General features: G+C 40.1%; 1 protein-coding gene and 1 long non-coding RNA gene across 3 annotated transcripts in view; both read left to right on the top strand.

Annotated features, from left to right (window-relative positions):
* Positions 1 to 2,707, top strand: part of TPGS2 (tubulin polyglutamylase complex subunit 2) — a 55,070-nt gene extending 52,363 nt beyond the window's left edge. For both annotated transcript variants that reach the window (XM_004283445.4, XM_033412334.2), the window contains 2 exons: positions 94 to 254; positions 1,575 to 2,707. In XM_004283445.4, coding sequence (XP_004283493.1) covers positions 94 to 254; positions 1,575 to 1,805 — 392 coding nt within the window. In that variant the 3' untranslated portion in view covers positions 1,806 to 2,707. The remainder of the gene's footprint in view (positions 1 to 93; positions 255 to 1,574) is intronic.
* A 4,609-nt stretch (positions 2,708 to 7,316) lies between these two features.
* Positions 7,317 to 13,834, top strand: LOC125961248 (uncharacterized). Its single transcript, XR_007471686.1, has 2 exons — positions 7,317 to 9,524; positions 11,626 to 13,834. It is a non-coding gene; the product is annotated as an uncharacterized LOC125961248 (long non-coding RNA).
* The last annotated feature ends 367 nt before the right edge of the window (positions 13,835 to 14,201 follow it).

A 14,201-nucleotide genomic window follows, 5' to 3' on the forward strand; every position in this document is an offset into this window, starting at 1 on the left:
TTGTTTTAACCATGAGTAGATGTTGACTTTATAGATAAAAGGAAAAAAGTGTTAAGCCATCCCTTCCTTTATGTCCTTTGTCTGCTATTTCAGCATTAGCACAAGACACTGAGATCTGGTTCCTGGACAGAGCATTATACTGGCATTTTCTAACAGATACCTTTACTGCCTATTATCGCCTGCTTATCACCCACCTGGGCCTGCCCCAGTGGCAGTATGCTTTCACCAGCTATGGCATTAGCCCACAGGCCAAGGTAAGGGGGGACCACCTGTCATCTCAAACTGTAGAATGTATCAGAATCTTCTGAGGAAATGCTTAAATTGCAGATTCCCAGCTTCCTCATCTGATGCAGGAGATCTGGGGTTGAGCCCAGGAGCGTGTATTTTCAATCAGCAAGGCAGGTGCTTCCAATTTAGGTGGACACCCTCACTTTATACTAATCTAGTTAAATGGTTCCCAAACTTGGCTGATCCTCAGAATTACCTGGGGAGTTTTTAACTTCTAATGAAAAGGGGTTGGTGGTGGGGGGAGATTAGGTTTGACCATTCATTTTGGATAGGCAGTACATGCATACAGGAACAGTGAAAAATCAGTCTGTTATTCACTGGTTCTCCAGCTTCCCCATCCACTTCCCCACAGGGAGCCACTGTTAGTTTCTCTTGTGCCCTCACTGAGATACTTTATTGGATAGAAAGCATGCATGCATGCATACAGTTTTTGGTTCCTTTTCTCTAAATCACAAGTGCGATATACTATTCACATTGTTCTGCACCTTCTTTTCACTTAACTCCATGTTGGAGCTCATTCCCTATCAATATATAGAGAGAACTATCTTTTTCAATGATATAGAGTATTTCAAAGTATGGCTGTGCCTCATTTATATTATAGATCCAGACACCATTTTAAACATACAGATGTCAGGTAATGCTGATATACTGCCTGGTTTGAGAACACCAGGTGTGTCTAGAAGAACTTTTGACTGGGTGGCAAAAAATGAGGGACTCGATGAATGTATTCATCAAGTGGACCTCACTTTCCTCAAATGTCACATGACAGTGACATACATCCAGGCAACATAGTGGGTGGTTGTGATCAATGAAAATAAATGTAGATGCCCTTTGCCCTCAGCTGCCCAGAAAGCCTGTAGGGAAGAGAGCAGGCAACTTCCCTCAGTAGAGGCCTGCTCTGGCCTCTGTCTGCTCCTTCCCTGTGGGAAGGATGCTACCAAGTCCACCTGATGGGCAGCGGCTGGTTTGGAGGCAGAACAATTAGGACACTGTACCCTGATGATTTGGGACCTAGCATACCAGGCTCAGTGCATACTAGGTTAGAAGGAAGCGCATTTACTCAGATTCTTAGTCCTCATGTTTAAAGGTTATGAGACCCCATAAAGCAATGTGTGTCTTCCCTTTTACCTAAAGGAAGTGCTAATAGATTTTAGAGGCAGTTTTTCCTGAAGTCTTTTACTCTGCCTCATCTCCCCAGCTCTCTACCCCTGTAGCTCCCCTGAAGAGCGTAAACACATACTCCTCTCCTTTGAATTGTGACCCTCTCTCCTAATTCTGCCTTACAGCAATGGTTCAACATGTATAAACCCATCACCTACAACACAAACCTACTCACGGAAGAGACCGACTCCTTTGTGAACAAGCTGGATCCCAGCAAAGTGTTCAAGAGCAAGAATAAGACCTTAATCCCCAAAAAGAAAGGGTCTGTTCAGCCTGCAGGTGGCCAGAAAGGGCCTGCAGGTCCTCCTTCCACCACTAAATCCTCCTCTGGCTCTGGAAACCCTGTCCGAAAATGAGCGCCCCACCTCCAGCTCCCTGCCAGCCCCACAGCGATGATTTCCATGCACAGGTGCCCCAGGCGTGGCCCAAGCCTCAGATTCTGTGTGTGGAACCATAGTCCCCTCCCCATCTGAGTGACAAAATCCTAGGCCTTTTTTACTGCCATTGGCTTGAGCCAGGACTTGGAAAAGCATACTCAGGTCTCCCCAAGAATCCTTCCCTCATACCGCTTACAGCAGGTTGTACCACCTACTGATTCTGGAAGCTGTGGAGAATGTAAGGTGCTGTGTAAGTGACTAAGAAGATCTGTTAAGAGCTTTCTTCTCTTTCTACTCCAACCCCCTACCCCCTCAGCAGTAGAGAAGTCCCCCATAGAAACCACTGGTTTTGACCTATGAAGCATTACAACTATGCTGCTCAATTGGTAGCCACTTTTTAAAGCAGCTAAATTTAAGCCATGTTAAAAATTCAGTTCCTCAGTTATATTAGCCACAATGGGAGTATTCATGTGGCTAGTGGATTCTGTATTAGCACAGAGATGATCAAACATTTCTATCATCACAGAAAGTTCTATTGGGCAGCACTGCATTAGAATACTTTTGCATTATCCTTCCTCAGATCAGTTAATTTTGTTAGAGAATATTGATACCTTAATTTGATGGGTTATAATGTTCCATGAAAAACCTTGACTATACATTTTTATGTTCTTTATATCCTTCACCACAAAGATCTTGCGTTGCTCATTTTCAGTTTCCTATAGTTTCTCATCTTCATCGGTTTCCTATAAAGCTTCTTGTTTCCAGTTTTGTGATGTGATATTTGCACATTTGCCAAAATTATCTTTCTCACTTGTTTTTAAAAGAAGAGGTGATTCTGCTGTACCATTAAAACCAAAACAAAATAAAATCTCCCAAGCATTGCTTTGCCCGGACTCTTCATGCAGAGTTTTGATGAGATCAGTCACTGCTGACAAGAGCCTCCACCTGCTCTACCTACTCACAATTGCTTAACAATTCATTGGGTAGCAGAAAAGAATAGAGAGGAACCAAGTTGTCAAGGATAATAGCTGAGGTTTAGTCTTCCAGAAGCATTTTTCTGCCACAACTCATCAAAGAGAGAACGAGCAGTGCCAGATAAGAGATTCCAGCATTTGGCTGCTTCCCCAAGTCAGGGTTAGAAGGGGATTGAGAAGTTGTGCCATCTTCCACTGTGGCAGGTGTCCTTCCTCTAGAGATCATGGAGCCCCTGAATTATTTCTTAAGTCCTGGTCCAGCTCTGGATTTCATAAATGAAGCAGCAGAGGAGCCACGAAACAGTGGTGGCCTTCAAATCAGTGACAATCAGGTGGACTCCCCAGAGGGCTGTAGACAGAAGGGGGTTCCAACAAGGAAAGATTTGAGACCTGCCTCAGGAGGAGCAGAGCACCCAAGAGCGGGAATGGCTACCCAATATATAGGACCCAGTGCAGAATGAAAATGTGGGGCCTTTTCTCCAAAACTCAGATAAACAGTACCATTAAAAGTACTGGACTTCCTTGGTGGCGCATGAGAGTTCACCTGCTGATGCAGGGGACACGGGTTCGTGCCCCGGTCTGGGAAGATCCCACATGCCGCAGAGTGGCTGGGCCCATGAGCCGTGGCCGCTGAGCCTGCACATCCGGAGCCTGTGCTCCGCAATGGGAGAGGCCACAACGAGAGGCCCGCGTATGGCAAAAAAAAAAAAAAAAAGTACTAATATGGAGTAGCAATTCTAATATTAGACAAAATAGACTTTAAAATAAAGACTATTACAAGAGACAAAGCCACTACATAATGATCAAGGGATAAATCCAAGAAGAAGATATAACAGTTGTAAATATTTATGCACCCAATATAGGAGTACCTCAGTACATAAGGAAACTGCTAACAGCCATAAAAGGGGAAATCGATATTAACACAATAACAGTACGGGACTTTAACACCCCACTTTCACCAATGGACAGATAATCCAAAATGAAAATATAAATAAGGAAACACAAGCTTTAAATGACACATTAAACAAGATGGACTTAATTGATATTTATAGGACATTGCATCCAAAATCAACTGAATACACTTTCTTCTCAAGTTCTTGTGGAACATTCTCCAGGATAGATATCTTGGGTCACAAACAAAACCTTGGTAAATTTAAGAAAATTGAAATCACATCAAGTATCTTTCCTGACCACAAAGCTATGAGACTAGATATCAATTATAGGAAAAAATCTGTAAAAAATAAAAATACATGGAGGCTAAAAAATACACCACTAAATAACCAAGAGATCACTGAAGAAATCAAAGAGAAAATCAAAAAATACCGAGAAACAAATGACAATGAAAACACAATGACGGAAAACCTATGGAATGCAGCAAAAGCAGTTCTAAGAGGGAATTTTATAGTAATACAATCCTACCTCAAGAAACAAGAAAAATCTCAACCTAACCTTACACTTAAAGCAGTTAGAGAAAGAAGAACAAGAAACCCACAAAGTTAGCAGAAGGAAAGAAATCATAAAGATCAGATCAGAAATAAATGAAAAAGAAATGAAGGAAATGATAGCAAAGATCAATAAAACTAGAAGCTGGTTCTTTGAGAAGATAAACAAAATTGATAAACCATTAGCCAGACTCATCAAGAAAAAAGGGAGAAGACTCAAATCAATAGAAGGAGAAGTAACAACTGACACTGCAGAAATACAAAGGATCTTAAGAGATTACTACAAGCAACTATATGCCAATAAAATGGACAACCGGGAAGAAATGGACAAATTCTTAGAAAAGCACAACCTTCCAAGACTGAACCAGGAAGAAATAGAAAATATAAAGAGACCGGTCACAAGCACTGAAACTGGAACTGTGATTAAAAATCTTCCAGCAAACAAAAGCCAAGTACCAGATGCCTTCACAGGCGAATTCTATCAAACATTTAGAGAGGAGCTAACACCTATCCTTTTCAAACTCTTCCAAAATACAGCAGAGGGAGGAACACTCCCAAACTCATTCTATGAGGCTACCATCACCCTGGTACCAAAACCAGACAAAGATGTCACAACGAAAGAAAACTACAGGCCAATATTACTGATGAACATAGATGCAAAACTCCTCAACAAAATAAAGCAAACAGAATCCAACAGCACATTAAAAGGATCATACACCCTGATCAAATGCAGTTTATCACAGAAATGCAAGGATTCTTCAGTATACACAAATTAATCAATGTGATAAACCATATTAACAAATTGAAGGAGAAAAACCATCATCTCAATAGATGCAGAAAAAGCTTTTGACAAAATTCAACACCCATTTATGATAAAAAAAAAAAAAAAACCTCCAGAAAGTAGGCTTAGAGGGAACTTACCTCAACATAATAAAGGTCATATATGACAAACCCAAAGCCAACATTGTTCTCAATGGTGAAAAACAAACCATTTCCTCTAAGATCAGGAACAAGACAAAGGTGCCCACACTCGCAACTATTATTCAACATAGTCTTGGAAGTTTTAGCCACAGCAATCAGAGAAGAAAAATAAATAAAAGGACTCCAACTCGGAAAAGAAGAAGTAAAGCTGTCACTGTTTGCAGATGACATGATACTATACATAGAGAATCCTAAAGATACTACCAGAAAACTACTAGAGCTAATCAATGAATTTGGTAAAGTTGCAGGATACAAAATTAATGCACAGAAATCCCTTGCATTCCTATACACTAATGATGAAAAATCTGAAAGAGAAATTAAGGAAACATTCCCATTTACCATTGCAACAAAAAGAAAATACCTAGAAATAAACCTACCTAAGGAGACAAAAGACCTGTATGCAGAAAACTATTAGGACACTGATGAAAGAAAGATGATACAAACAGATGGAGAGATATACCATGTTCTTGGATTGGAAGAATCAACATTGTGAAAATGACTCTACTACCCAAAGCAATCTACAGATTCGATGCAATCCCTATCAAACTACCAATGGCATTTTTCACATTTTCAGAACTAGAACAAAAAGTTGCACAATTTGTATGGAAAAACAAAAGAGCCCGAATAGCCAAAGCAATCTTGAGAAAGAAAAACGGAGCTGGAGGAATCAGGCTCCCAGACGTCACACTATATTACAAAGTTACAGTAATCAAGACAGTATAGTACTGGCCCCAAAACAGAAATATAGATCAATGGAACAGGATAGAAGCCCAGAGATAAACCTATGCACATATGGTCACCTTATCTTTGATAAAGGAGGCAAGAATATACAATGGAGGAAAGACAGCCTCCTCAATAAGTGGCACTGGGAAAACTGGACAACTACATGTAAAAGAATGAAGTTAGAACACTCCCTAACACCATACACAAAAATAAACTCAAAATGGATTAAAGACCTAAATGTAAGGCAAGCCACTATAAAAGTCTTAGAGGAAAACATAGCAGAACACTCTATGACGTAAATCAACAGTAAGATCCTTTTTGACCCACCTCTTAGACAAATGGAAATAAAAACAAAAGTAAACAAATGGGACCTAATGAAACTTAAAAGCTTTTGCACAGCAAAGGAAACCATAAACAAGACGAAAAGACAGCACTCAGAATGGGAGAAAATATTTGCAAATGAAGGAACTGACAAAAGGATTAATCTCCAAAATATACAAGCAGCTCATGCAGCTCAATATCCAAAAAGCAAACAACCCAATCCAAAAATGGGCAGAAGACTTAAATTGACATTTCTCCAAAGAAGATATACTGATTACATGAAAGGATGCTCAACATCACTAATCATTAGAGAAATGCAAATCAAAACTACAATGAGGTATCACCTCTCACCAGTCAGAATGGCCATCATCAAAAAAATCTAGAAACAGTAAATGCTGGAGAGGGTGTGGAGAAAAGGGAACCCTCTTGCACTGTTGGTGGGAATGTAAATGGATACAGCCACTATGGAGAACAGTATGGAGGTTCCTTAAAAACAAAATAGAACTACCATACGACCCACCAGTCCCACTACTGGGCATATACCCTGAGAAAACCATAATTCAAAAAGAGTCATGTACCACAGTGTTCATTGCAGCTCTGTTTACAATAGCCAGGACATGGAAGCAACCTAAGTGTCCATTAGCAAATGAATTGATAAAGAGGATGTGGCACATATATACAATGGAATATTACTCAGCCATAAAAAGAAATGAAATTGAGTTATTTGTAGTGAAGTGGATGGACCTAGAGACTGTCGTACAGAGTGAAGTAAGTCAGAAAGAGAAAAACAAATACCATATGCTAACATATATTATGGGATCTAAAAAAAAAAAAAAGGTTCTGAAGAACCTAGGGGCAGGACAACAGGAATAAAGACGCAGACGTAGAGCATGGACTTGAGGACACAGGGAGGGGGAAGGGTAAGCTGGGACGAAGTGAGAGAGTGGCATGTTCATATATACACTACCAAATGTAAAATAGATAGCTAGTGGGAAGCAGCTGCGTAGCACAGGGAGATCAGCTCGGTGCTTTGTGACCATCTAGAGAGGGAGGGTGGGAGGGAGATGCAAGAGGGAGGAGATATGGGGATATATGTATATGTATAGCTGATTCACTTTGTTATACAGCAGAAACTAACACACCATTGTAAAGCAATTATAGTCCAATAAAGATGTTTAAAAAAAAAGTACTAATTTGTTTTACCTTTCTTCTGTGGTCTCTCTCACAACTTGTTACAGTGTTTTATCTGTTTGCTACTTGATGCTGTTCTAGGAAAAATTAGAACTTTAAATTATTAGTGTTAATTTTATCATTGCTCTTTCTATTGTGCTATTCCAGTTTTTAGTGCAGCTATAGAGCATTTAACTCATGTACAGCATCACCAAAAATTACACAATTATTACTTTATACCTTTGTATGCATATATGTTTCATTCTTATCAGAACAGTGGAAACAACACGCAAAAGTAGCTCAACTGATATTTCACTTCCTGATATGTACACATTCTATCAACACTCTGAACTTACCGATGACTAAGGAAGGACTGAAAGAGAAATTTTGAGCTGCCCTATGTTTTCCTTCTGTGTCATCATTTCAGCGTAAGTGGTTGGCTAATACAGGAAAGTAACATGAGTAAAAAAGGGAATGTTTGGGTGCCATGGTCATTCATGCTCCTTAGAATGCCATTACCTTCTTTTTGCATTCAAGTCAAGTCTGGTTCAGATAGAAAGTATGACCTTTTGGGGCCCTTGTGTCCCCATTTTCTCAGTTGTAGACATAACATGCTTGCCTTGTACTTAACTCTGAACCTCCCTGGACTCTCATGTATGGTGGGCCCACTAGAATTCTGTGCTCACAAGAATCACGATGGCTGTAAATGAAAGAGGTGGTAAGGAACAGTGGACACACATATTGCACATTATCTCCTCTGCTCACGTGTATGCTTGTCTCATCACGCTTGACTTACAAAACACAAGTTCAAAGATAAAACTAAGAATTTCAAGGCAGTAACAGGAGAGCATTAAAGCAAGTGTGAGGCCTTCTGAGTGTGGAGCTCTGTGTGACTTCACAGGTCACATGCCCATGAAGCTGGCCCTGGTGAAGGGGGAAGGGAGCATTCCTGGCAAAAGGCTTCAGACAATGCATAGGTTGAGTGGGTTACATGGGGAAAAAGCTCACGAGGATACTAATGTTTTGAAACTAAAGCAATTAAAATGGCAATAGGCACTACTATAAATCAACTGCCCAGGAAAAAGACTCTATGCTGGAATTACAGAAAGAGAATAAATGGCAGGATGCTTCACGATGCCTTGATGTAGGTAAGACTGCGTGAAGTGCCACATCGTCATGCTGCTTGCATCCTACAGCAGGGAAGACCCAAGCCAAGGGTAGGCATGGCAAGGGGCAGCTTGCATAGGATAATCCACAGAATATGGGTTATTCCTGTGCTCCCCAAAGGTGGGCATGCATCAGTGTCACTGGAATTGTGTGTAGAAAATAAGATGCATAGATCCCACTCCAGACCTACTAAATCAAAATTGCAAGGAAAGATTCCAAGCATCAGGGCTTTTAATCAACCACAATGATGACAGTAATGTTCACTGACTCTGAAACTTTCTACTTAATGGGCCTGGGTGGTATTGCTTTCATTGCAGGAGAAGAACTCAAAATGTTTTTAATCTAGTGAAGCATATACAATGACTGGAACAGAAGAACCAAGGGACCTTTTAGTTTCTGTATGAAATACATCCATTTTTAAAACTTTATATTATGGAGAATTTTAAACATTTACAAAGATAGAATAGTATAATGAATCCTCATGTATCCATCACCCAGTTTCAACAATTATCAGCTTATGACCAATCATATTTATCTATACCCCTGTTCTTTATCCCTTTAATTTTAATTTTTAAATAATTCCATTTTAACTTACCTGTTGATTTAAGTTATACTTCTGTGCATTATATTTTAGCAGTTGCTCTAGAGATTACAATATGTATTCTTAACTTTTTTTCTGTTCAATACAGTAGCCATTTATATATACATAGGGTCCCTGGTAGCCATATTTGTGTAGTATAACTCTGCCTCCTTGACTACAGTTGACTGACACTGGGAGAGTACCAATCCAAATTGGAATCTTGTGATTAATTTCCTTTGGCTTAAGCCAACGCAGACTGGATTCTGTTTTTCCCACCAAGCATTCTCTGGTTAACACATCAGCCTTCATTATGGAGTTACTGTGAAGATTAAATACACAGGTAAGAACTCAAAGTTTAGTCCCTTCTTCCTTTGTAACGCGACTGTAACCTTTCTTTCTAGCCGTTAACTTTCTACATGAGCCATCTGGCTCTGCCTACTGCTCCTCTCACTTTGCTTCCTAAACACCAGTGGGGTTCTCCTTCTGTGACTTTATACCTATAATTTCCTACCTGCCAGTGCTAGCCAGTTGTGCCACGACTTCCTTCCAAGGTCCAGCTCCAGTCCACCTCCACCTCAAAGCTTCTGAGAAGCTGAGCTCACAAGGAGAGCCCACTCGAGGGGGGAGCACTTCATGCCTGTACCACTCAGTTAACTTTTAATCATCTTGCCTTGTTTCCTCTGTGTCCTCAGTGGTAGTTGAGATGGGGGCCTTAATTTACCAGTGCAAGCTATGCTGCTTATTGTGAAACCACATGAAATATTAGATTAAACTTAATTCATAATTTTGTGCTAAATCAGGAGCTGCCACATACTTAAATCCAGGATAGACCAATAGAACGGACTACCAAATAATGAGAAAAAAAGTTGTGAAAATGCCGTTAGTTTAAGTGTTCCTTTAAATCCTCAAAATGCAACCAGTGCTTTATTTTAGAGGCAAGGCAGCTCAGAGACCACCTCTCTCAGGAGACCCTGTTATGTGATATGTTGCTGCTATGCCAATGTTTTGGCATCCAAACAGTCTCTCCCAGACTGCCTCTTGCCACTCACTGGCTGTGACTCAGAAATCTTTTATCAGACAATGTCCCTCTGTTTGTGATTTCAGAAGTGGGATGTTTGTGGGCACACATCCTTATGTTTCCTATAGCACCCAACACCCAGGCCTTGCCCAATACCCACCTTGGTAGAGGCAGCACTTCAAATAAACGCAGCCATCTAACTGGATGTTTGCCAATATCCAACCAATTCGTCTCACGTGGATAAACTCATATTGAGAGAAGGCCTCCCAGATGATAAGGGTGAAATGCAGTAGTGAGGACCATGGTGAAAGCAATACAAGAACGAAGTGATGCTTTGTAAAGCTTTATTACAGGGTGGATTTAGCTGTTGGAGATGTGTTCTTGGCCATGGCGTATATCACTGGGTCACGCATACAGCCTTGATGTGGACTCTGCTGAGGGGAGTGCGCATCCTCTAGGTGGGGTGTGTAGGGAGAGAAGAGTGCGTATCTCATGGCAGTGAACATCAATCACAGAATTCTCCACTGAGGACAAGAACTCTCAAGGCTCAGGGCACAATGTAGGCAGGCAATGGACATAGCTTCTTAGACACTGTACTTAAGTTCTTGATAGAACAGCAGTCCAAAGCAATTCTATACACAATTTCACATAAAAACTTCCTTTTTGTAAAATGAATAAACAGCAACAAAGTACATAAAAAGATGTGATCTCTCAGACCTGTGATATCCAGTACTGTACAGTAGTGACTAACCACAGGTAGCCATTAAACGTAAATAAAATTCTGCTTGTCTCTCTAGTCACATTTCAAGTGTTGCGTAATCATGTATGTCTAGTGGCTTCCGTATTGGAATAGGGCACATATAGAACATTTCCATCATCACAGTTCTATTGGGCAGCCCTGTCTTAGACCACGCATGCCTTGTTTTTACATAACAAATCTCAGAATAACTGCTGCAAAGCCCTTTCATAACATGCTATATTCAACAAAGAACAGGGACATTTACTCGATTTAATATACTTTTATAAGATACAGCATCCTTTCATCCTTTATTTTTACAACCCCTGACTCACATGGAAGGCCAGGGATGAGTCAGCATGCCACTGCATACCTTGGAAAAGGGCCCATTTCTCTGGCTGCAGAGTGGCCAGTGTGGGTTCTGGGCTTTGCCCCACATTGTAGCCAACGGCCCGGGAGCAGCTCAGCCTCTAGGGCTCTGCACGGTCTCCAGCATGGAAAGCTGAGGTAAATGAAGGTGCAAATTTTCTACATCTTAAAGCAGTTCATCTCCTCTGCCCTCCCAGGAAGCAGGTGGGCCTGACTGAGAACACACTCCCAAGTTCAGACGTAATCGCTCAAGAAGTCACATTTCTCAAATCACTTTCTCTTCCTCTACAGATCAGTTACCTTTTTCTTTTTTCACAGCATGAAGAGTGGCAAAGAATACCTCGGAGAGCAACCAGAGCAGGGACACAAACAGCCCTCAGAATAGTTCAAGACCAACACAGACACCTCGTCCCTCAAGCAAAAGCTGCACAGTGAGGGACAATCTATTAAGGGCAAGATTAAACCTCTGGGAAAACAGCTTACCTTTACCAAGGCTCCAGTTCCCAACTTTATACCTTTAAACTGTTTTTTCTTTAAATGAGGTCATCCCTTGGGAGAGATGGAGACACAGATTGCACTTGAGGATCTCTGTTTAAATCTCTGGGGGTTCCTGAGGCACACCTGCTCCCATAGGTGGCTCTAGACCATGGCCACACAGGTTCTAGACAGAGTGTTGGGATTCTAGAATATAGGCTTGTTGAACAACTTAATAAGAAAAACTTTTCCTTTAAACATGTGATTCTAAAACAGACTGCTGTGACCTTAATTACCATCCTCACAAATCATGTTTTTGGCCATTTAAAAAAATGGGAAATCACCTTCAATATTATAATATCAAGAATAGGAAAAATTCAATCAAGCACAAGACAAATTTAAAAATTAGTCTTACAACATTCTTCTATAAATACAAGCTTATAAAGCTTAATTTAACCCAAAGGTGAACTTCCATTTACAGATGTTGATTTAGGAAGTTGTTTAAACTTCTATAACCTTTACAAATTTCAGGACAAGTTCTTCTTCCATAGATAGACAAGTTGTTTTTTTATACCACCTACTGACGGGCTTCTAGATCAGAGCCCATTTTCCACTGAGACTGCATATCTGAGGATGGTTTACACTGGGAATGGACTCCTTTATTCCCTTGTCACTTCCAATCTTAGGCCTAATGTTCTGAGCCAAGAAGCGCTCTGATGTTGGTTGAATTCCTCTAATTCTGTAGCCAGGTCTACCACCAGCTGCTGTGTGCTGAGCTCCAGTCAAAATGACCTAAATCAGCATACCATCAAGGACACCATTTTTTTCTGAGGCTGGATAGAACAGCTACAAAAGCTTGCCCAGGCATCCATCTCTTTCTGTATAGCAACATTTTAGATTCTTATTTGAAACTTGGGGTTTACAAAAATATAATTTTTCCATTGGGTACTCAATTCAAATGTTTTTTGGAAGGGGTGACTGCTTCTGTCTCCTAGCCCACTGCCGTGCCCAGAAGTGTCTGGCTGTCACCCTGTGGAACCCCCCTCCCAGAAAGCAGCACAGGGTTAAAAAGCATTTCTAGGCAGGGTCTCTCTGAAGGAAAATGAGACTTCTGGTCTGTTTTCTGAAAGAGCAATAGCCAAGGCCTCTGCTTAGCTAGGCCAACTGAATAGTCCAAGTACTGCAGTGACCTATCGCAGTCCAAGAAAGCCTGCCGCTCACAGAGGAACAGAAGGTGTCCTACTTACCTCGTGGTGGATTTAGTGCCATACCTTTAATGTGCTGCACCAATCCTCTGTGGAATATCTTTATTTTCTTCCAGTTTTATTTAGATATAATTGACATATAGCCCTGTGTATGTTTAAAGTATACAGCCTAATGATTTGACTTACATACATCATGAAATGATTACACAGTAAGTTTAGTGAACATCCATCCTCTCATATAGATGCAAAATTAAAGAAACAGAAAAAAAGTATTTTTTTCTTGTGATAAGAATTCGTAGGATTTACTCTCTTAACAACTTCATATATAATATATAGCAGTGTTAATTATATTTATCATGTACGTTACATCCCTAGGACTTATTTACCTTATCTGGAAGTTTGTACCTTTTGACTGCCTTCATCCAATTCCTCCTCCCCCCACCTGCTGCCTCTGGTAACCACAAATCTGATCTCTTTTTCTAAGAGTTTGTTTTGAAGTATAATTGGCCTATAACACCATGTTAGTTTTTTCCTAGTGTACAACACAGTGATTCAATATTTCTATACATTTCAAAATGATCACAAGTCTAGTTACCATCTGTCACCATACAAAAATATTATGTAATTATTGACTATATTCCCCACACTGTATATTTCATACCTGTGACTCATTTATTTTATAACTGGAAGTTTGTACCTCTTAATTTCCCTCACCTATCTCTCTCCTTCCCCCAACTCCTTCCCCTCTGTCAAACACCTGTTTGTTCTCTGTATCTATGAGTCTGTTTCTGTTTTGTTTGTTTATTTGTTTTCATGTATAGATTTCACATTAAAGTAAAATCATATGGTATTTGTCATTCTCTAACTTATTTTACTTAGCATAATACCCTCTAGGTCCATCCATGTTGTCACAATTGGCAAGATTTCATTCTTTTTTTATGGCTGAGTAACATTCTATTGTGTGTGTGTGTGTGAATATATACATACATATATATATATATATATATATATATATATATATATATATATATATACACACACCACATCTTCTTTATTCATTCATCTATTGATGGGAACTTAGGTTGCTTCTATATTTTTAGCTATCGTAAGTAATGCTGCAATAAACATAGGGGTGCATATATCTTTTCTAATTAGTGTTTTTGTTTTCTTCAGATAAATACCCAGAAGTGGAGTTGCTAGATCATATGGTAGTTC

Source organism: Orcinus orca, chromosome 15 (assembly GCF_937001465.1).
Source record: "Orcinus orca chromosome 15, mOrcOrc1.1, whole genome shotgun sequence".
Lineage (NCBI taxonomy): Eukaryota > Metazoa > Chordata > Mammalia > Artiodactyla > Delphinidae > Orcinus > Orcinus orca.